At 40.3% G+C, this 20641-nt stretch overlaps 1 protein-coding gene across 3 annotated transcripts in view; it reads left to right on the top strand.

Annotated features, from left to right (window-relative positions):
• The window catches only part of KLHL14 (kelch like family member 14), a 61096-nt gene extending 44296 nt beyond the window's left edge, over positions 1-16800 (top strand). For 2 of the 3 annotated variants that reach the window (XM_061448577.1, XM_061448576.1), the window contains exons 4-9: positions 67-156; positions 4629-4707; positions 10308-10498; positions 10666-10824; positions 13461-13618; positions 14085-16800. In XM_061448577.1, the coding sequence (XP_061304561.1) occupies positions 67-156; positions 4629-4707; positions 10308-10498; positions 10666-10824; positions 13461-13618; positions 14085-14225 (818 nt within the window). In that variant the 3' untranslated portion in view covers positions 14226-16800. The remainder of the gene's footprint in view (positions 1-66; positions 157-4628; positions 4708-10307; positions 10499-10665; positions 10825-13460; positions 13619-14084) is intronic. The other variant, XR_009742554.1, reaches the window with a different exon arrangement.
• Positions 16801-20641: the final 3841 nt, after the last annotated feature.

Here is a 20641-nt window from a genome sequence, read left to right on the forward strand (position 1 = left end):
TGTTTTGTACCTTTGGAAATATTTGATGGAATTGGTGCTGACAAAGAACTCTTGCTTTCCTTGCAGTTATGCCATATAACAGTGCCCATCACTGTGTTGTGGAAGTGGAAAACTTCTTATTCGTGCTGGGAGGAGAAGACCAATGGAACCCTAATGGTATGTATAGAATATTAAAAGGCAGAGGCAGCATCTGCCTTCCTGTGTCTGTCTGTCAGGTCAGCAAATGTAGTCACTAGCAAGGGGTTTTGAGGACCTTCAGCCTAATTGTTGAACCTAATAAAGGCTACTTTTAGATATTAATGTAAAAAATATGTGGTACTTTAGCATTATTATCTTTGTCATTCATCAGCTCCCACATCCCTTGAGAAATGCCACGGGCAGCAGAACAGACTCTTTCAAGTGCATGCACCAGGCAGCAGCTGTTAAGAATTTTAACCTTCATTTCCAGTCTCCTTCTAGTCATAATATAATAATGCAGTTGCAGTAGATGAATGATTCTTTCCTATTGTCAAACAAGGTACTCGCAGCTCAAGTTGTTAATGTGTTAATTATCTAAACTCTGAGATACTTAAACTGGTCCTTTTTTTAGTCTTGTGCAAGAGCTTCTCATATAGATTATCTGCTGCTACCTTCTTTGATTTGATTACTTCATAAATTTACCGCAAAGAGAAATTAAACAATTTAACAGGCTTCTGAGCAAAGCAAAAGGAGAATACCATGCCTTGCAAAATTCACAGAATTGTCAAGACATTGTTAAAAAGCTTGCACACGAAGAAAGAGTTGTAGTTGTAGCAGTCTGTGTAACAGAGATAATTATGACTGAGAAACCATAAAACAGCTTGCAGGTACACATTTTTACTTTAAAACACCAGAGGATCCAGCTGAAATTACATATACTGCATATATTTTATTGTGAATGCCCCATTTCAGCATCTGCACTAAACCAAATTATAGAAAATTGTTACATCTGTTCACTTCCTAAAACCTGAGACAAACAATTTAGTCCATCCTATAAGCACATTTCCAGTATAGTTAAAATTATCCCTAAATGTCTCAGGAGAAGAGCCCTTCAGTCCTATCTTTGAATCTCCTTTATATTAAACAGGAGATAGCATGGTATCATTAATGACAATTATTATTAGGACCATCAGCTACATCCAACAACTGAGGGCCCCTGTTGTGCTTGGTGGTAGGCATATAGATAATAGGTTGTTCCAGGCAGTTTATAATTAAACAGCCATGTCACACAAAGGATAAAAGAAGTATAATTACAATTTAAAGATGTGGAAACTGAGTCACAAGGTGATGGAGAGATGTTAGACAGAGTACATGTCCTGCATCTGAGATAGGAGTCAAGCACAGCTGTTTGTGAGATGGTCGCCCAGATCAACTCCTGAGCTGAAGATGGTGCAGAGACAGCTTCCGTATTCTGTGAATACCAGTATGTGATTTTTCTGTAGAAAATACAGGAATAATAGAGGTAGGCACATTGCTGATACTAATCTCTTTATGAATTTACTCTGAGAAATGGATCTTACTTGTCACGAAAAGTCAACCTGAAATCATAAACCTTGTTCTGTTCTTGGGCTAGTTCTTTCTTGAAACTGATCTGCTCTAATTTTGCAGCTACATGGGAACTGCTCACACATACCTGCTTGGATTTATGTACCAGCCCTTGTCTGTTATCCTCATAGCACGGAAGGGGCTTCAGATGGACCTAGCTGGAATTGCCTTGCCAGAGCATTCCAAGGGTTTCAATTTGAATGAGAATGTGCCAGAATGAGAATGTTTTTCCAGTGGAAAGAAATATCCTTGAGATGGGGGAAGCAGCACCATACATTTCCTTAGCCATCAGACCGGCAGACTCTTGGGAAGCTGGATGGGCCCTGGGAAATGTCCATGCCCCCTCCGTGCTGCTCCTGTGACTTTTTGACAACCTAGACAGCATGGGAGATATTTTTTCTCACTTTTCACGTCCTCCTGTGGCTATGCCTTTCCAGTCATAAGGGATCGCCACATGAGTAAACACTGATGAGAACAGTTTGCAGAACACAGTCATGTATTTAAGACCAACTTTCATAACCTTCAGAGCCCATCACCTTATGGCATGGCTGCAAAGACCTTCCTGTAGAAAGCAGAGAGCAGCATCCACCTCCTTTTGTCCCGTCATCCAGCTTCGCTACTGCTGATTGCCGATCACTTGTCACAGTTTTTGTGTTCTGACAGGTGCTTCCTACCATCTGTAACCTCCTGACTGATGAGCAAGGCAAAATAATAGATACAGTTCTTTTTCAAACTGAATTCCAAAGCTAAACTAGAGTCAGACCAGTTACACCAGGCAGCTTACATAGGTCATCGAGTCCTTATCCTGCCATCACAGGCATCATATGGCCCCATTTTGTAAATATTCTAAGATACATTTGAAAAGCAGATGAATTTTTAGCTCCCACTACTCCTATTGGAAAACTGTTACAGAATCCAGTTGCTCTAAATGACTGGGAGGCTTATTCTAATTTCCAGTAAAACATATTCTTTGAGCATCTAAATCACCTTGTTCTCATACCAAAAGTTGGCCTTTAGCTTAACAGTGTTTTTCCCCTGCTGGAGATTTGTTCCTCTGATGTATTACAGATGATGCTCCTATGCCCTTTCAGCTTTTGTTTTCCTAGGTGCAACAAGCAAAGTTCTTTTGTCTCCTGCCATAAGGTAAACTTTCTGATCTTCCTGTCGCCATAGTAGCTCTTCTTTGTGCCTGTCCTCGTTTGATTTCATCTCCTTTCCCAAAAGTGACCACAACCATATCCTGTGTTACTTCCCGCTCTAGGCTCACTGAACCCTTCTCTTTCTACTCTGCATTATACAGTCTTCTACGTACATGGTATTTGTAGTGAATATGTGTATGACATCTGTTATGTTAGGAGGCCAAGGTCCCCAAATCATAGGTTTGTATCACAGCAATTAAAAAGCTGCTATACAACCAGTGACCACTGAAGTCTCCAGTAACTCTGAAAGATGTAGTGAATATGGCAGCAATATAACTTCTGCCAGAAGTCCAGACTTTTGATCAGTACTTACATTGCTTTGAAATCCTGGTTTTTGAAATAGAAATAGGTTAGTAAATGTTCTAAATAGTAAGACCTAGAGTCAGTTAGATACCTGCTGTTACTGCTTTACTATTTATTCAGTCTATAGCTCTCAGTGCCTCTGTAAATTGTCTGTTTAGACTAAAGGAATTCAGATACGGACCAAGCCCAAAGCCTCGCTTCACTAAGCACAGTGGCAAAATGACCAGTTACCCTTAGTGTATAGGGATCTCCCCCTGTGTCTTGAGATGTGTTTGAGTAGTGCTCAGCATAAAGGGCTTTGGTCCTCATTAGGCACCTCGCTGGATTTGAAGGGAAATGCTGCATTATTTATCAGTCTTCTGCTTTACCCTTCTCATGTAGAACATGCTTGTAACATAGCGAGGGAATGAGTTTGCTTCCAGACAGAGTGGTCAACATGGTTTCTTCCTCTGTTTTCTTGTAGAACATGATCTTAAATTATTACGAATATAAATTCTAGCTGTATCATTATTCTTCTCTACAGTCTTGATGGTCTGTTTACACATGCTGAAGTAAGTGTGGAATGAAACAAGCAAAGCGAGCCAGTCCTACAGAGGCTTGTCCAATGCAAAAATATTCACCTTGTAGAATACCCAGTGACCATTTATAGAACTGTGACATACGCAGTCGGGTTATTCTGCTGGTCTGTGAAGCCTCTAATTCAATTTTTTAGTCACACATACATAAACAAAGGTTTCTGTTTCTGAGATCCTCATCTGTTGAAGTCTCAGGTGTTACAGGAAATTGCCATACACTCTCTTGCTTCAGTTTTCTTGCTTTGATGTCAATCTGCATGTAAAATAAGGTGAAATCTTAATATCGTGAAGACATGAACACAGTTCTTAGGCTTGACAGCAGGGATAAGCTAGTTAGCTGGTGTGTGTTGCTCATGTTTCATATTTTAGCTAACACACCTGGAATAAAACTCTTAAGAATGTATTCCCCCTTGGATGCACATGTGTAATTTCCTTATAACTTACACTGAAAGTACATGGTAGAATAAACCATCTAGTGCAAACACTGCATACCCCATGCTGATGGCTTATGCAGCTCCTGGTTATTTACACAATGCTTTTTTACAGTTTTCCACATAAAGGTGATACGAGGAGAAAGAAAAGCACATGTTCTCCCTTTGATTTTTTTATCTGACACAAAACACTCTAGTCATAATACCATGGGGATGCCTTCTTTTGGGCAGTGATTTTGTTTAGTGCTGTGATTTATTGTGGCTGTGAAAGTACCACAGCATCTATAACTAAATTTAAATACACATTTTCAAGATCTTATTACAGCGAGCAAGAATAATCTCTATCTGCTTTTACTGCTAGCAATTGCTAATTCAAACCTTGCAGTGCCCCATTTGTTGAATTATTACTGTACACATAGTGTAATCATACATTGTTGTAAAAGGGGGAACCCTTCATAAAAGCTTTCAACTTGCGAAGTATATGTAATACATATTACAATCATGATGTTAAATACATGAAACAAACAGCTGAGTGTCAAAATAATCTATCTTTACAGGGAAACACAGTACAAACTTTGTTAGCCGATACGATCCCAGGTTTAACAGCTGGATACAACTTCCACCCATGCAAGAGAGGTAAAAACCTGCTATGCGTTTTTCAATGTATGTTTTATCATCCTAAGAGCAGCTGAAGTATGGCTTAGTTCTGGGCATAAGGAGGCCTACAGAAGCATTGAAAATACTGAGATAAAACTGCAGCATGCAGTTGCATCCCATTTGTCGCCTAATTTTTTTAAACTTTCCAAGTTCAAAACTCCTGATGCCAGACCCCGCGGTGCTAACTCATGCAAAATAACCATGGACTGTGTGCAATTACTGGTTGCCTGAATATGGTCTGAAGGATTTTTCTGAAGTCTCCATAGTGTCCTGTCATGTTCCCTGGCTGAAGTGTCATGCTGAGTTTGCAGTAAACAAGCAGTAATTATAGTCAGATGTCTTATAGGGAACTGAAACCTTTATATGTTGACTCCATCCTGTTTCATCACGCCAGCCATGAAAAGCTCTCCTGAACATGTCTTCCCTTGTCAGAAGACTCTTGATCCTAGGTGGTCTTTGAGTGAAGTTACTGTCAGTTAATGCATATAAATCAGTCTGCAGAGGTGCATGTGGACTTGAGCAGTGGCCTGTAAAGATGGCATAAATTTAACTCTGGTTCCTAAACCCTACCCTGGCAGGAAAAAAGTCCCCTGAACCTGAACTGAACGATACATGTTTTGTAAGAAGACCCGCAAAGGCAGAAGATCCAAAGTTACAACGTGACATGAAAAGCATTCGGTGTCTGTCCTTCATTTCAACATCCATATTCTCAGAGATCCAGTGTACAAGAGATCTCGCTGTGTCTTCCTAAGACACATTCCTTGTTCCATGTCCTGTCAGTATTATAGTTCTTTTTCTATTGGCTGTCCAGTGTCAAGATGTTCAGCAGTCATAAATATGTTGAACTCAGCACAACCTTGTGATTCAAGGTTTGTATTACAAGATACATGGAAATGTGGATGTCTTTTCAATTTCCAGAGGTAAAATATCAGTCTGTAGATTTTTTGAAGGACCTTTGTTCAGGATTCAGTTTGATTGACCTAAGTCTGTATGCAGAACCACAGGTGATGCTTGTCACCAAAAAATACTGTATTGTACAGTGCATGAAAAAGGGCAAATGGAACAGATCTGAATAAGTTCCCTGTTGGAGCTGAGTGAACTGATAAAATTAGCCATATAAATAAGAGATTAAAAAATTGCATCACAGTTCATTATAGTCTCTGGCTTTATTAATAACATCATCCTTTTAAAATTATTTACTGAAATTCCTTTTTTTTTTTTTAGAAAATAGTTTTAGAGCTAGTGCTCTAAAACTAAAATAGTTAATAGAACTAGTGCTTTAGCTAAAGAGGTGCTTCTAATTTAGCAGCACCCAGCCCTCTCCCTAATTCCTGCCAGCACTGTGGGATAACCCTACGACTGGGTTATTTGCCTTAAAACAGAGGGATGCCTTCCCCTCTGGTTCAGGTCCCCAGACTGAGTCACCGCTGACGCAGGTGCTGATGCAGGGGGTACAGGAGGGATGTGTGAGATTGTGCATCACTGTGCAGGTCATCCTCAGTGGACTGGAGGCTGACTAGTGTTTGTACAGAGCCCGAAGCAATTTGGTGGAGCCTAATCTGTGTCCTAATTAGGCCTTCTGGGTATCTGTAAGCAAAACTCCTGAGGAGCACATGCATCTGGCTGAATGGTTGGGTTTATTTGGCTGACAAAGCTCAGAAGGCAGAAGTATAGTTGGGGGTTGGAGAAAGCAGACAAGTAGAAGTTTTACCACATCCACTGTGGCCACTAGAAAATGAGTTTATAATCACAGGTATGGAATATGACTTGCCTTGTCCCCTGGTGGAAGCTGCTGCCTTCAGCCAAGAGTCAGAAACTCTGCTGTGCATTGTGATTGCTTAGCAGCTGCCCGGTAATAAACTGTGATGTATTAGCACCTCAACTCCTTACAGTGATATTTAAATGCAATGGTCCACTCACACATAGTTCCCTCTGCAAGGGGCTTTACTATGACAACATTAATTGTCACCTCTTTTGTTCAGGATACATAACTCATAGGCTTACCCCTTATTTTTCTTTAAATATTCCTGAGCATAGGGGTATTGTTGGCAAACAGGGATTTTCAAATCTTTCTAAACACTTTCTAAAATGTTTTTAATGGTTTATTTGCTCATCTCTAATGACTTCCTCAGAGTTGTTGCAGCTTTTAGAGGTAGGGTCTGGCCCAGTTTTTGGAAGATCATACAAAGGAGAGAGCGTTTATGCAGTTTCCCAGCTCCTTTAGACAGATGGCATTCCCATTAAAGTCAACAGGCTATTCCCCACTCCTCCCAGGAGTACAGGGTCATGCCCTGTCTGCTAGCATAATGCAGGCACCATTGACAAGACAGACTGTTTAATGGGGTTTTCTGAGTCATTATGGTCCATCAAGTCAAAACCTACTTAGGAATTTTAGTCCGAGAATAATTGGTGGGACAGACTATAATAGCTCCTTTGAAATGACTGCAGGTAAATGTGGATCTCATTCACAGGCAGTATATTCTCAAGTTGAAAATCTGTATGAAATATTTGATGAGTAAACTTTTATCTCGTATGGTAAAATCCATATCTGATTGATTTTACTGTGTGAGCTATAAAGAAAAGCCTAATCCCATTATGGATTCTGAGCCATCGGTGTATTTTCTTTAAAGCCAAATTTGGTTTCTTTTCATCTGAAGAACATAACAAAAATATATGCTTTTGAAAAGTATGTACTACTTTCAGGTGTGCGTTGTTTAGAGAAGCAGCAAGTGACTCATAAGCTTTCAAAATGCACATATGCCTGACATTGCAGTAACAATAGGATGCTTTTTGGAGAGCAGTTAAGTTAGAGCAGCATGCCCACTGGTCTTTGTAGCAGACGTGTCTGAACTTGTGGCATGAGCCTCGGCTGGACACCTTAGTCAATACTGTTGCATCTTTCCAGCTCAGCCCAGAGCTGGAAAAGGTGTATGGGACGTAGTATCATTTAAAACATCTTTTTTCTTACATTCCAAGTTAAAAGCTTTTTGTTTAAAGACCAGCAAAAAGCATGGTGTCATGCCAGGACCTGAAAAAGCACAAGTGGAAGTGAGCAGGTCAGCATCTTCACTGAGGCCAACTGAACTAAGAAAAATAGCTGCAGAAAGAGAGATAAAATAATTTCACATTTCACTTTAGGCTTTGACTTTAATAATAGTAATGTTAACCCTTATCAAGATTACTTTCATTTTTAAAAAGCTTCCAGGAAGTGACTCTGAAACCAGTCCAGATATCGTGGGATTAGTAATAGCACTGGCTGGTTTTAAACCCCAGGCTGGCAGTTGTATTTCTTGTTTCAGGGCATAAATTCACCATCTCAGGAAATCAGAAAGAAATTCTTCTGTTTTATATGTGTATACTTAGGCAAAGTATTGAGTGAAGGGGTGTAAAGGAAAAGCATTTCAGAGATCAGTGAATGTTGAGTACTTGCAAATCCTGAAGAAAGCCACAAAATAATTGTCTTATTGTCCATATTCAGATCCTGAGGTACATTTCAGTTATCTGATTCAAATGGATAGTGTCTTCCCAGTTTAGTGGGGAAAGCTGCCGTGTAAAGATTGCTGTATTAGTCTGAATCATATTTTACAGCAGTTTAAAAAGTCATCATCTACCAGCATGGCCCTTACACACTGTATCATTGAAAAGTGAAAAAGCAGAAGCTTAAAATATTTGTGACAGGAGCTGTAGAGGGAATATTCACATCCAGGCAGAAGAGTGAAGCGCTGACTCTTTCATTTTTGCTCCTTATAGTGACACTGTGTGGATGAAATCAGGAGTACACATTCAGAATAATGTCAGTGAAATCCCAGTTGAGAGTAATGCCTGCAGTTGTACCTACCTCTGCTTATTAATCCTGAACTAAAAAACACTGAGAGCAGTTTGCTAATGGGTTCATCAGAAGAGGTGCGCAAGGACACACAAGTGGATGCATGAGCACCCAAAGGATTGATAACGGGCACCCTGTGGGTTTGTGGCTTCAGTACACGGGAGGGTTGGAGAGCATGTCCCCTCCCATGCAGGCTCTGATGTCTAATAGGTTGTGGCGTCTGCAGCTTTTCCTATTTTTTGGGCCTCTATGGGCTCTCTTGCCTCTGGCCTGTCACATACTCTCAGGAAGCGTATAGGCACTTGATTGCCTCTAACACCTATACCCTCTGTCAAATCAGAGTGAAATCAGCCAGCAGTTTTTTGTTGAGGAGACAACACTCAGGCAGACATGGCTACACTTACAGTGTAATCAAATAAGCTTTGTTTCCATAGAAAATCAGGATAAAAACATAGATGCACAATTTGCTGCCCGACCATGCAGAGCAATATATGCCATCAGCTTCTATCTGCCCATTGACAGATAAATTAAATTGTCTTATTTAATTCGTAAGTTGAGCTGGAGGCACTTAGCAGTATTCCTGTCCTCTTGTTTCAATCTGTGTTTCAAGTAGCTTTATCCCTGTGGTGGTGTTCCCACTCCCACTCAACAAGGGGTGCTGTTTCACACCGTCCAAGCTGCCCATGTGCAGGCAAGGTGAAAGCAAAGAGACAGGAGGTGCTCAGTGACCCCAGATGGTGAGGAGCCCTTTCTGGTGTGCACCAATCCAAAAACTAAGGCCAGAAGCAGGCAGCATTGCATCAGATCTGAATGCCCATCAAGCCCTACTGTTCCCATGGCTGTGTCTTCATGTCTGCCTGACCTCTCCTCCAGCTTACAAACCACCAACCAGTCTCAGCCGCATTTAGCAAAGAGGGAAGTTTCTCCCAAGTATTAGAGCATACTACAGACTTTGTGACAATAGGCAGCTGGGTAAAGGAGAAAGAACTTATTCCTGCCTTCACTGAAAGAAACCCTCCGGAACATGTGCCTGGGTAAATGGCAGGTTAGAGACACAGCACACCAGGCTTTGCTAGCTCATCTGGCCATAGAATGGCTGTAGGGAAGCCTGGGGAGGAGTTGGGACATATTAGAGCTGTTTATTGCAGGTGGCTAAAACTTCTCAGAGTTAGTTGGATGGAGACAGACCTCTTTCAAGTTAAAGGGTAGAAGTGTAATGTTGTGCCTAGCATAAGGAAAGTTGTTCTGTTTACAGTACCGCAGAAAGAAGAAAAAAATGGTAATTGAAGAAAAATGTTGATGATGTGGTTCTCTTAGTAAATTGGGAACAATGACCCTTGAAGGACCATAAAGAAAGTGAATGTCAAGATAATTTATTATTGTTACATTATCTACCTCATTTTTCACTTTGTCTTACTGAGTTGTTACATCCCTTACAAGATAATGCCCCAAACCTTAATGAGCAACTTTTTATCTTTCATGGGTGTCAAAAAGCAACAATCAGCTTTGAAAAGGGCTATTTTCTGCCAGGTCTATGCATGGTTAATTGTTTAGCCACCAAAAATTAAGTATTTATTTGATGTGGAGCATGCTATTTGATTAACAAAGCAGCCACAGTCTCTAGAATAGCTGTAAGCATGACACTTCTACTACCTTAGTTCAGGCAGTCAGCTGGAGAGGAAAAATAAAGTGGTTGATGTGGCTAATTGGTTTGTTGTTGGCTTGTTTTGTTTTGTTCTGCCATGTCCTCCAGGAGAGCCAGTTTCTATGCCTGTCGCCTTGACAAGAACTTGTACGTAATCGGTGGGAGAAACGAAACTGGCTACTTGTCCAGCGTGGAGTGCTACAACCTGGAGACAAATGAGTGGCGTTACGTGTCCTCCTTACCTCAGCCTTTGGCAGCCCACGCAGGAGCTGTGCACAATGGCAAAATATATATTTCAGGCCAGTGTCTTTTATAATTCCTGCTATACAAAAAAAAAAAGACAACCCAAAACCACCGCCACCACCACCAAAAAAGCCCCAGAACCCCAAAACATAGAGCTAAATTCCTGATGCAGCACAATGTCTCTATTTAATTATTAATTAACAGATGTATATTTGTTTTGCAGGAGGTGTTCACAATGGAGAATATGTCCCCTGGCTGTACTGCTATGACCCCGTGATGGATGTCTGGGCCCGAAAACAGGACATGAACACAAAGCGAGCCATCCACACTTTGGCTGTAATGAATGACCGACTGTATGCAATCGGAGGAAACCATTTGAAAGGTCACATTTTTAATAGAGAAAAAGCATTTCGATGTCCACCATCTCCTGATAAAGAATATTTGTGTTAGACAGTCATTGTTAGGTACATTGTAAAACAGGCAACACGATTTAACAGGACACTTGAGCCAGCAATTTTAAAGAAATATTTTATGCAAATTATTTTAAAATTATAACAGTACATTAAATATATGAGTAATGAATGCTTTAGATAATAAAAATGGGAGCTTCCATTACTCAAAGGCACGGACAATTTGTCATTACCAAGAATTCAATGAAACAAACAGATTATTCTTTGACCCAAAAGTACCAGCAATATTTTCCTCTGTAAATCATTTTCCAAAATACGCAGTTAAAGAGAGCTTTATTCAGAGCACCACACAAAAACAAGCTCCTGATTGAATGAGGAGAGAGAGAAAAAAAATCCTCTAGCCATTAAATATTAGGACTAGGCTCTTTAGATCCCTTTTTAGTATTAAATGTAGCTTGTGAATTATAATTCTTTTCAGAGGCCTCTTTTTCTCATCTTTTGAAAAGGTCTCATAATAGAATAACTACTGCTTAGGCATCTGGTATTTCTGTCTTAATACCTACATGCTGTTGCTATTACTGCTGAAGAGATTCTGCTTAATCCAGCCACTTAGACAAAAAACACAGCTCCTGCTCCTGTGTCCTGTGACAATATTTGACAGTTTATATTCAACGCTTTATTTCTTTCTCCTTGGAAAAAAGTAAAAAAAAGCCTCACAACAACAAAAGAGGAAATTGTAATGAGAAAGAAAAAGTGATGTTAAGTGCAAGTAGTACCAGGCCATGTGCCTGGATGACTGGCACCTGAGTCCCCAGGAGACTCTGCAGCTACTTGCTGCTTTGAAGATCTGAGTGTCTGTGGAGCATGTAGGGGATGTCTCAGATGAAAATTTTCCCAGGTACAGGGCTCCTTACCACCAGTTGTGATGGGTGTTCCTAGACTGGACCTTACAGGCTGAAGGGGGTAAAAGCTGCCTGCACACGTACAACTACAGATCTTTAGAGGTTGCAGTGCTGGCTTTTTTTTGCTAGGAAAATAGAAGTTATCGTGTCACAGCTCTCCTACAGCTGAAGCACGTGATTTGATTTGCATAAGCTTGAATTGTTTCCATCCTGCCTTGTTTTCTTCCACCCTGTTTCACCTACCGTCCTCTGGGAAGAAGGAACTTCTAATAAACATTGCATTTTTGCCTCTGCAACTGTTGGCCTTGGTGCCTTTGTTATGTATGAATTACTCACTGTTGTGAGAAGCATTTAACATCCAGGCTTTTGGCTGTCCAGCAGAAGGATTTTTTGGAAAACTGGTTTCTTCTGTACAGCAAAACAAAAGGAGGAACTGCAGGGAAGGGGAGGAAGGAGTGGACTAAAGTGCAGATGAAATGCCACAGATTCTTCACCACGGAGCAATAGCAGTGCTCCATGGCAAAGTCCTCCTTTGTGCAGCTGGATCTGTATACTAGTGTTAGCAGTGCATATACCACACCACAGCTAGGCATGTGCATGCTGCAGTTTGTTACAGGGCTTTTGACAGATTCTGGGCTCACTGTGGTGGCTTTTCTGTGGCCCCTTGAAATCTTCACAGTAATGAAAAATTATTTCATCATAACTGTTCATTCCTGACATAAATAATACTCTTACAATTGTGAAGTACCAGTATCACCAAATGCCCTTCTCCAGAAAATCTAACTTCTCTTTTCTGTCATACCTTGATGGAGAAGATGGCAGCATCAAGTAAAGTGTCCCAGCACATTAAGGAAACCATAATTTTGCTGCAGAGCTCTAATAATGAAGGTAATGTGAGATAGGGAAATGCTGAAATATTGGAGCAGGAATCAGGACTCCTGTGTTCTGTGTCTGTGTTCAGATCACTTAATTGGTGCAGCTCGAGACACCCATCTTCCCTTAGGTGACTATAAAGCAGCAGTTGCATGGAGCCATTTTCTATCTGTCAGGGAAGGATGGGACCATCATTTCTACATTTTCTGTCGTCTTAAAGACTGTCACATCACAGCTGTGTGCTTAGGATACACCTTAAATCAGCTTGAAAATTGAAACTGGTCCTGAACATTATATCTGTCATGCTAAGCGCCTTGTCTCTCTGTAACCAAGTAGCATCAGTTGTCTAAGCTCTTCCTTGATTCCTTAGACATTGATTTCTGAGCAAGATTTAATCTGTTGACTTTTGATTAGATTAGATCTGCTGACTTTTGGAAAGACTACCAGGACAGTCTTTTCCTACATGTTCAAACTTGCATTAGTGCTGATTGATAGATGAAGAGGAATGTTGCTTGAATCTGCTTGCATCATTGATAGGTTATTACTGGGTGTTACTTTCTGATTTGTTCATGTCTTACATGTACTTGTAATTTGCAGAAGACTAGAACTAATGGTAAAAGCCTTCAACAGATTTATTTGAACTGAAATGATGAGACAATGTTATGGAAAATGGCTTAAATGCATATGGCAGTATTTTCTAGAAGAAAGTTTAACAATGATATTATAAATTCAATAATATAATGGTAACTGTAATTTAATAAATCTAACAGTGAAGCAAATATTAAATCAGTATGCCATAATGCACATACTCTTTTCTCAATGCCCTCATGCAGGTTTCTCCCATCTCGATGTAATGCTTGTGGAATGCTATGATCCAAAAGGCGACCAGTGGAATATTCTTCAGACTCCTATTCTGGAGGGTCGCAGTGGCCCTGGCTGTGCAGTCCTTGATGACAGTATTTACCTCGTAGGAGGCTATAGCTGGAGTATGGTATGTATCTGCTTTCTGCAGTGACTCTTTCATTCCTACTGAGTTCTTGCAGCCAGTCTATATATTATTCAGATGGGACAGAGCGGACACGAGGGATGAGGTAGCTGCAGGGGCAGGTTTTGGTTTGGTTTTCAACTTCTGGAGAGCATGGAGTATTATTTTTCACCTTTGTGCTTTTCTATTTAGATGAGTTATTATCAGACTGTATTCACTGATATGGAGTAATACAGAACACAGATTACATTGGGCAAAAGTGATTGATGGGACTATATGCTTATAGCCCTAAGGCACTTGTAGAGGAGCTTGATCTGCAAAGTCTGGGTCAGCCCATATGAAAATGAAACCTCTTTAAGGGCTCGCAAATCAGAGCTCAAAACCACAAGTCACTTTTGAATATTTTTAAAGCTGGTGTGTGACTTGGATTTTACCAAAGCCACATTTAATATGACTTTTTGTTCTATTACAGGGAGCCTACAAATCTTCTACCATTTGCTATAGTCCTGAGAAAGGAACTTGGACAGAACTAGAAGGAGATGTTGCTGAGCCCCTTGCAGGACCTGCTTGCTCAACTGTCGTATTGCCAGCCTGCGTACCATACAACAAATGATAGTCAAGGAGCACTGACACGAACACTGATTGCATTTGGGAAAATAATGACGGGTGACATAAATATTTTATTAGAACAGGATTCCTGTAAAAAAAAAAAGCTACCATAATTGACCCCTTATTCAATACTTAATGCTTTAGGAGCAAACTAAAGGAAAAAAAACAAGTGTTGTCCCATCTCAGATAGATGCCGGTGTCTTACGAAGCAAGTAGCTAAAACACACCGAACATTACATGCTGACAGACTGCCATTTCAAACTGATTTTAACTTTTTCCTGCTGCAGAGATATTCCTCACATCAAATTTAACTTTAAAAAAAATGAAGGCTAACTGTTCAAATGCAGCCTGAAGAGACAAGATCAGTATTGTGCATTGTATCTACCTGCATGTGGTCTGTGTTGAAGTCATGAGGATGTTGTTTTCATGAATGCTTCAGAATTCAGATAGTGAAAAGCTCACACTGCATTGCAGAATTGTCTCCTCTGTAATCCTAACCTACAGCTACTTCACATGCTCTGCAAGCAACACAGCATCAGAAGATTATAAAAGGTAAAGAAATATCATTCAGTTTTCGCACAGCTTTGCAACTAATACACTCTGCCTTCAAAGTCCCCATGTGTAAGTGCAGCGGAAAGCAGACTACAATGAAAGCCATGCTTTACAGAGCACTTCTTGCAATAGCAGCTTAGGGATTAGGATCAAATTCTTCTAATCACACTTGTGTACAGTCAGAGTCATTTCACTGAAATCACATGGAATGGCTGTTTTTACATTAGTATAACAGAGATTTCATCCTACAGCTTAAATTTGGAGTTTGTAAAGTAAGTTGTTTCTATGATCACTTAACAAAGCGCTGGAACCTTTACTTACTTGTCACTGACCTGTTAGGATCATCGGTGCTAGTTGCTTCCAAAGACAAGATGACTGCATTTAACTGTAAATGTATTACTTTGGACTCTTAAATGATTATGCACAATTTTGGAGAGGCACTGGTAAGTAGCTAAAATACTCCTGTGTGGTTGATCTTAAAATGTACTCTGAAAGATTTTTACTATTGATCCAAAGTAATACGAGGCTTGACTTTCCACTGCCTTATAGCCTGTGTAATTACTTACACATTGCAAAGCGAGTTCAGAATGCTACCACCTGGGACCAGTAGTGTTTAGGACTTGCTTCATGAACTCATAGTCACTTGCACAAATCAGGCTCTGTTATGTTTTAAGCTTCTGTCTTTCTGTCCTGGCTTTGCAAAAGCAGTGCCAAAATCTGAGCCCAATTCTTCACCACCTTGCAGTTAGCATAATGACGTACACCTCAGTAAAGTATATGCATAATTCTTCCATTGTGGTTTACTGGTGCTGCATCCATTATCCTCAGGACCGTCCTCTTCACTAGTGCTCCATTGAAGCCAGTGGATATACTTCGGTTTATGTCAGCTAAGAATCTAACATTTAATTTGCCTGGTTATAATTATCTGCACCAGGTAAAGGGCAAAGGAGACTCAGATCCTGCATTTTCAAGCCTGCATATATCTTCCACTATAGGACTTAATGCTAGTGCATTGAGCAAGGAGCAGGCAACTACTGGATATTGGTTTCTACTGCAGAGGCAGTAGATGGGAGAAAACAATCATTATTTGCTTTGCAAAATAGAGGGTGAATGTACACAGAAATTATACTATATATTGATGCTTGAGAGCAATATGAATCGTGGAGGGTAAATACCATGGGACTGTTTCTCTCTGGCATCAGTCCAGTTTTATTGCAGTGCAACTCCCTTGCTTGCAGCAGAATTACACAGTTGTAAAATCAGAATAATGCAGTAAAGACTGATACCATACAAATGCAATAACCCAATAGATGAGGCAGCTGCACGCCTGGAAAAGAATTGTTTAAACAAAGTAATTGTCTGAAGATGCTAATATTTGAATGTACCATTGGGGAGTTTTCCTGTGAGCATCACTAAGGAACTCATAAAGGTGGAGTGTATATCCTGAACTCTCAATCCATTTCTACTATATAGTGCAATCTTAGTTGGTTTTGTATTTATTTATATTGTTCAGATCCAAGGGATCCCTTGTAAAATATATTTGGTGCAATCATGACGTTTTTTCTTTCTTTCCTGTTGAAGGTATATAAATATAAATATATATAAAAAGGAAACTGTTAAGAAACTAAATGGAGAAGCCTTGAATGACATTTAAGATCAGGATAAGGTCTGCCATTAAACACTGACTGTCACCTGTCTCTATTAAAATCTACCATTTCTAAAGGATATTTGTTGTCCTTTCAAGTGGTTCTTTTTTTTACCAAGATAATTTAAAGATTTATGAGGACTATATGGAAATCTTTTTATCTTTCAGGAAGGCATGACCAAGGAAAGTGCTAACTGAATAAGTCACACAAAGAATGTAAATTTTGTACAGTACTAGACTGTGTAAATGAAGCTTGCTTGTAGGGGGGAAACTTTAAATAAAACTTTATGTACTAATTCAACTGTCTGCCATATTCCTACTTATAAAGTGTATGTATAAATAATATCTACATTAAATTCTTTGGAACTTTTTTTATCATGTAGATGTGTAAACTTCTTTTGTTTTGTGGCCATCCATAACAGCCTTATTGTTCTCCAGCACTTGTAAATGCAGTGACGCAGTAAAATGCAGGGAGTGAGAGTGAGCGCCCATGCCTGGCCTGTGCTTCTAGCAGGAAAAGTCCCACCTGGGTGCCTGCAGGCAGGGTCTGATGAGACATTTTAGGAATGCCTCTGCCTCGCACTGCTTTGTGCCTTCCTCTGTCGCATGGTAAGGTAAGTGAAAAGGACATTGCTCCGCTAAATACAGTCCTATTTTGGGGAATTTAATGCTACTTGGGGTGATTTCTTCCCTCTTCAAAATGTCCCTTCTATGGAGATAGCCTTCTACCTATAGGTACTTCTGTTCTTGGAGGCACAAGTGAAAAGCAGTGGAGTTGGGACAAGAGGTATAGGCAAGTAAAGGCAGGGGTTTTACCAGGAAGCAGAATCATTATCAATACCAGTTACTGTACTACATGTATTAGTTACTCATTCATGCCTATGAACCTTTGTCAGGGACCACAGTCTTCTTACACAAACCCAGTGGGTACCCTGAGAAAACAAAAAGGCAGTCCTTACAGCAAGTGTGAGCTGTGCTGGGAGTGGGATGAGGGAGCAGTGAAAGTCTGGTCTAACAAGAGGGGATCAGTCTGTTCAAATATTTTATGAAGAAGGGAAAGGCGAGCCAGGAGCAACTATGGTAATGTAGCACATTGAATAGGACTGTTTCATTAATGAGTTTAGTGCAGAAGAGAAATGAAGGAAGAGAGATTGATGCATATTCTTTAAAAAGTAATGCAGGAGAAGAAGGAGGAGGAGAAGGTAGGAGCAGTGGACAGATATTTAGAAAGGAAGGGTATGAAGTGAGAAAGAAGAGGTAAGAATGAAAGGAAAAACAGAAAAGGAGAGCTTGCAAGAAGAGAAAGTGTGAAGTTCTTGTGGAATAAGGGCACAGAGAAAGTAAGGGCCGGAGTAATGAGGAAGGCAAAGATGGTTTCTGAGAGGCACACATCAGAGCAAGCCTGGAAAGAAATGACAGGAGGGGTGATACAAAGAGCAGAAGAGAAACGGGAGAAAATGCAGTAAGAGGACACGAAATAAGCACCTGGTGATGGCACTGCTCCTGGTTTCTTCAGCTAATCATTTACAGTGGTCTAGCTGTCAAGCAGAAGGATCAAATCAGCAGAGTACTTGGGTGTTAACAGTGTTCAGGGTTTCAGTGTGTGGACTTCAGCACAACAGAAACCATGAAAGACGCACAGTGGCACCTCTGCATTTCCTGGGCTGTGGCAAGCACCCAGCTACAGCCAGGACGGGCGGTAGGGGAGGAGAGCTGCTGCTGGTGGCAGGAAGCACAGGAAGAGCAGGTTGTGTCATAAGTCCTGGGACCTGCTGGGCTGGAGGGAAGCGTCCTTTCCACTGCTGATTCTCAGATAAGAGTCGTCTTTGGGAGTGGGACACCTGGAGTGTTCTTCCATTCTCCTGTGCTATCCTTCCTGCCAAAGATTAATCTTCTTGTCCTCAGCATGACAAACATGACTAGGTACTTTTGCAGGCTGGGCCTCGAAAGCAACAGACCAGGCAGTGAATAAGAGCTATTTCCCTGGTCCTGAGCTGTGCTTCCATTCATTGCTGGAGAACTGTGAGAAGGCTAGACTGCTGCTGACTTGCAGCCATCTGGATACCCTTAAGGAAAGCAAAAATGGCATTTCAGAAATACACTTTCCATTGATTATAGCACTGTCTTCAAAGGTGCTATGCACCCAGTTCCTAAAAGCTGGCTTTGCTTTCTGTCCCTCCTGTTTGTCCCCCTTCCTGCTTTAAGTACAACAATTTACTCTGCTAGCTGTATCTGTGAGCCAATTTCTGCGAAAAATCCATGCCAAACCTCATTACATACACCAGTTTGTATTGGATTATAATCACTCGCCAACATAGTACTCTAGTTATCTTGCTTTTAAGGTACAAACCATGACAAAGGAGACATCCCAGACAGTGCTAAAGAGGCCAAGACAGTAACTGCCAGCATATACACTCCTGAGCAGTTTAAGATACACATTCTCATTTCTATTGTTAGCGTGGCAGTGGAAAAGAGTCAGTGTTTCAGCCTCAGGTCCAGATGAAGGAAGCAGCAACAGCAGCACTGGAGGTCAGAGTGGTTAGAGGGAAAGGAAAGTACACCAATGAATTCTGGAGGGCTTGTAATGCCATAAAAGATTCAGTTAATCTGCAGCATAGATGTTGATCAGTGAAACTGAACCTAACTCTCTGGACCTTGTCAGATGTATTCTGTGCATGTCAGTGTTCCACACCAATTACAGATTTTAGAAGATGCTCTCATGCAAAACTATATGCCCTAATATATAAGCCAGCTCAGATGTAACTAAAATTAAAATCTGACTGTAGCAAATCTCTGTGATCCTGATATATGAAAATCCAAATAAATGATTTGTTCCCAGAAATGAAAAATAACTTCAGCAGGAAATTTCAAAATTACTTATGCAGGATTAATCCAGTTCAATGAATGCATCTTGCATTGATTAATAAAGCAATCCTGAATTGCAAACTAAAACGAGAGGAGACTTCTGGTGCTGATATATTTGTGTATTTCTGAAGCTAGAGAGAAACATACGCTTGCAAGAGATGTGGTCAACCAGTGTAAACAGAGATTGAATACAAACAGTGATTTCCTAATTGTCTGTTTTCTCCCTGCAGCAGAAAACTACCTTTGTGTCATTGATCCTCTCCTGAAGAACACAGGTACTATGTTACCTGCCACAATATTGAATGAAAACAGGGCATCTAACACGATTGTACAATGACTTCAATTAGCATCTAGATGGCATCTGCAGTCTTATCTAGTAAAGAAAAGCAAAACTTGAGCTCCTTTCTGCTGATTCTCTTGCCACACAGAGTAGAAATTTTGGCCAAGTAGCATTAGGTTTTGTGATCTGCTGCCCTTGAATTTAATTGGGCTTACAGGTGAACAGACACAGGGAACCTATTTAGAAAGCGAAAATAAGGAAAAGAGATTAAAACAAATGTAGCATTTTTCCAAATTTTATTTCAGCATACACATACACACAAAAATCAATTAAATTCATTTAAAGTGGTCTCATCATTTTAACTAAAACCCTGTTCTTCACTTTGGAGAAATGTCTTCAGTCATTGCAGTGCTTTCGAAAGGAATATTTATTAATGGTTGAGGTTATTATGCAAAACACCTTTAAAATCCTTATGGTTTTATCTTTAAGAAGTGGTTCCTCATATCACCCTTAAACAGCTTGCAGAAAACCACACTAGAAGGATTTTAGATGTAAAGCTTGCTTAGTATCTCGGTGTATCTGGTGTAGTATTCAGTTCCTGATGCTTTGCACACTCATTTCCATTTTTGTTTGCATTTGTGCAGAACAATTAAGTTTTAAAAAAAGCTGTGGCTGATCAAGACTATTGTGTATGAATGGGGTAAGTGAACTTCAAACATACTTTACTGGGAATAGTGAATACTGAGATCTGTCACATAAACAGTAACAGAAAAATCGTTGCTTCCTCTGTATTTAAGGGTTTTGAGAAAGGTGTGTAAATACACACGTGCACGTTTGCACCTAGAAACTGTCAAGTTCATAGACCATAGCAAGGACTGTTGTGCTGTTGGTTTTACTAAAACTATAAACTCAGTAACAGCACTGAAACTTGGCTGTTTTTCCTTTAAAAACCACCTCTTTAACTGCAAAGATGCCATTGGTCACAGCAGGAAGCATAACCAGAAGGAGGATGTCTGTAACTATAGCAAGAGAGCACATTAAACTGTAGGGCAAAATCACGACTGACTGATTACCTTCA

Source organism: Pezoporus flaviventris, unplaced genomic scaffold (assembly GCF_033815535.1).
Source record: "Pezoporus flaviventris isolate CSIRO_AGI_PZ_B2104156 unplaced genomic scaffold, CSIRO_AGI_Pfla_v1 ptg000007l, whole genome shotgun sequence".
Taxonomy (NCBI): Eukaryota; Metazoa; Chordata; class Aves; order Psittaciformes; family Psittacidae; genus Pezoporus; species Pezoporus flaviventris.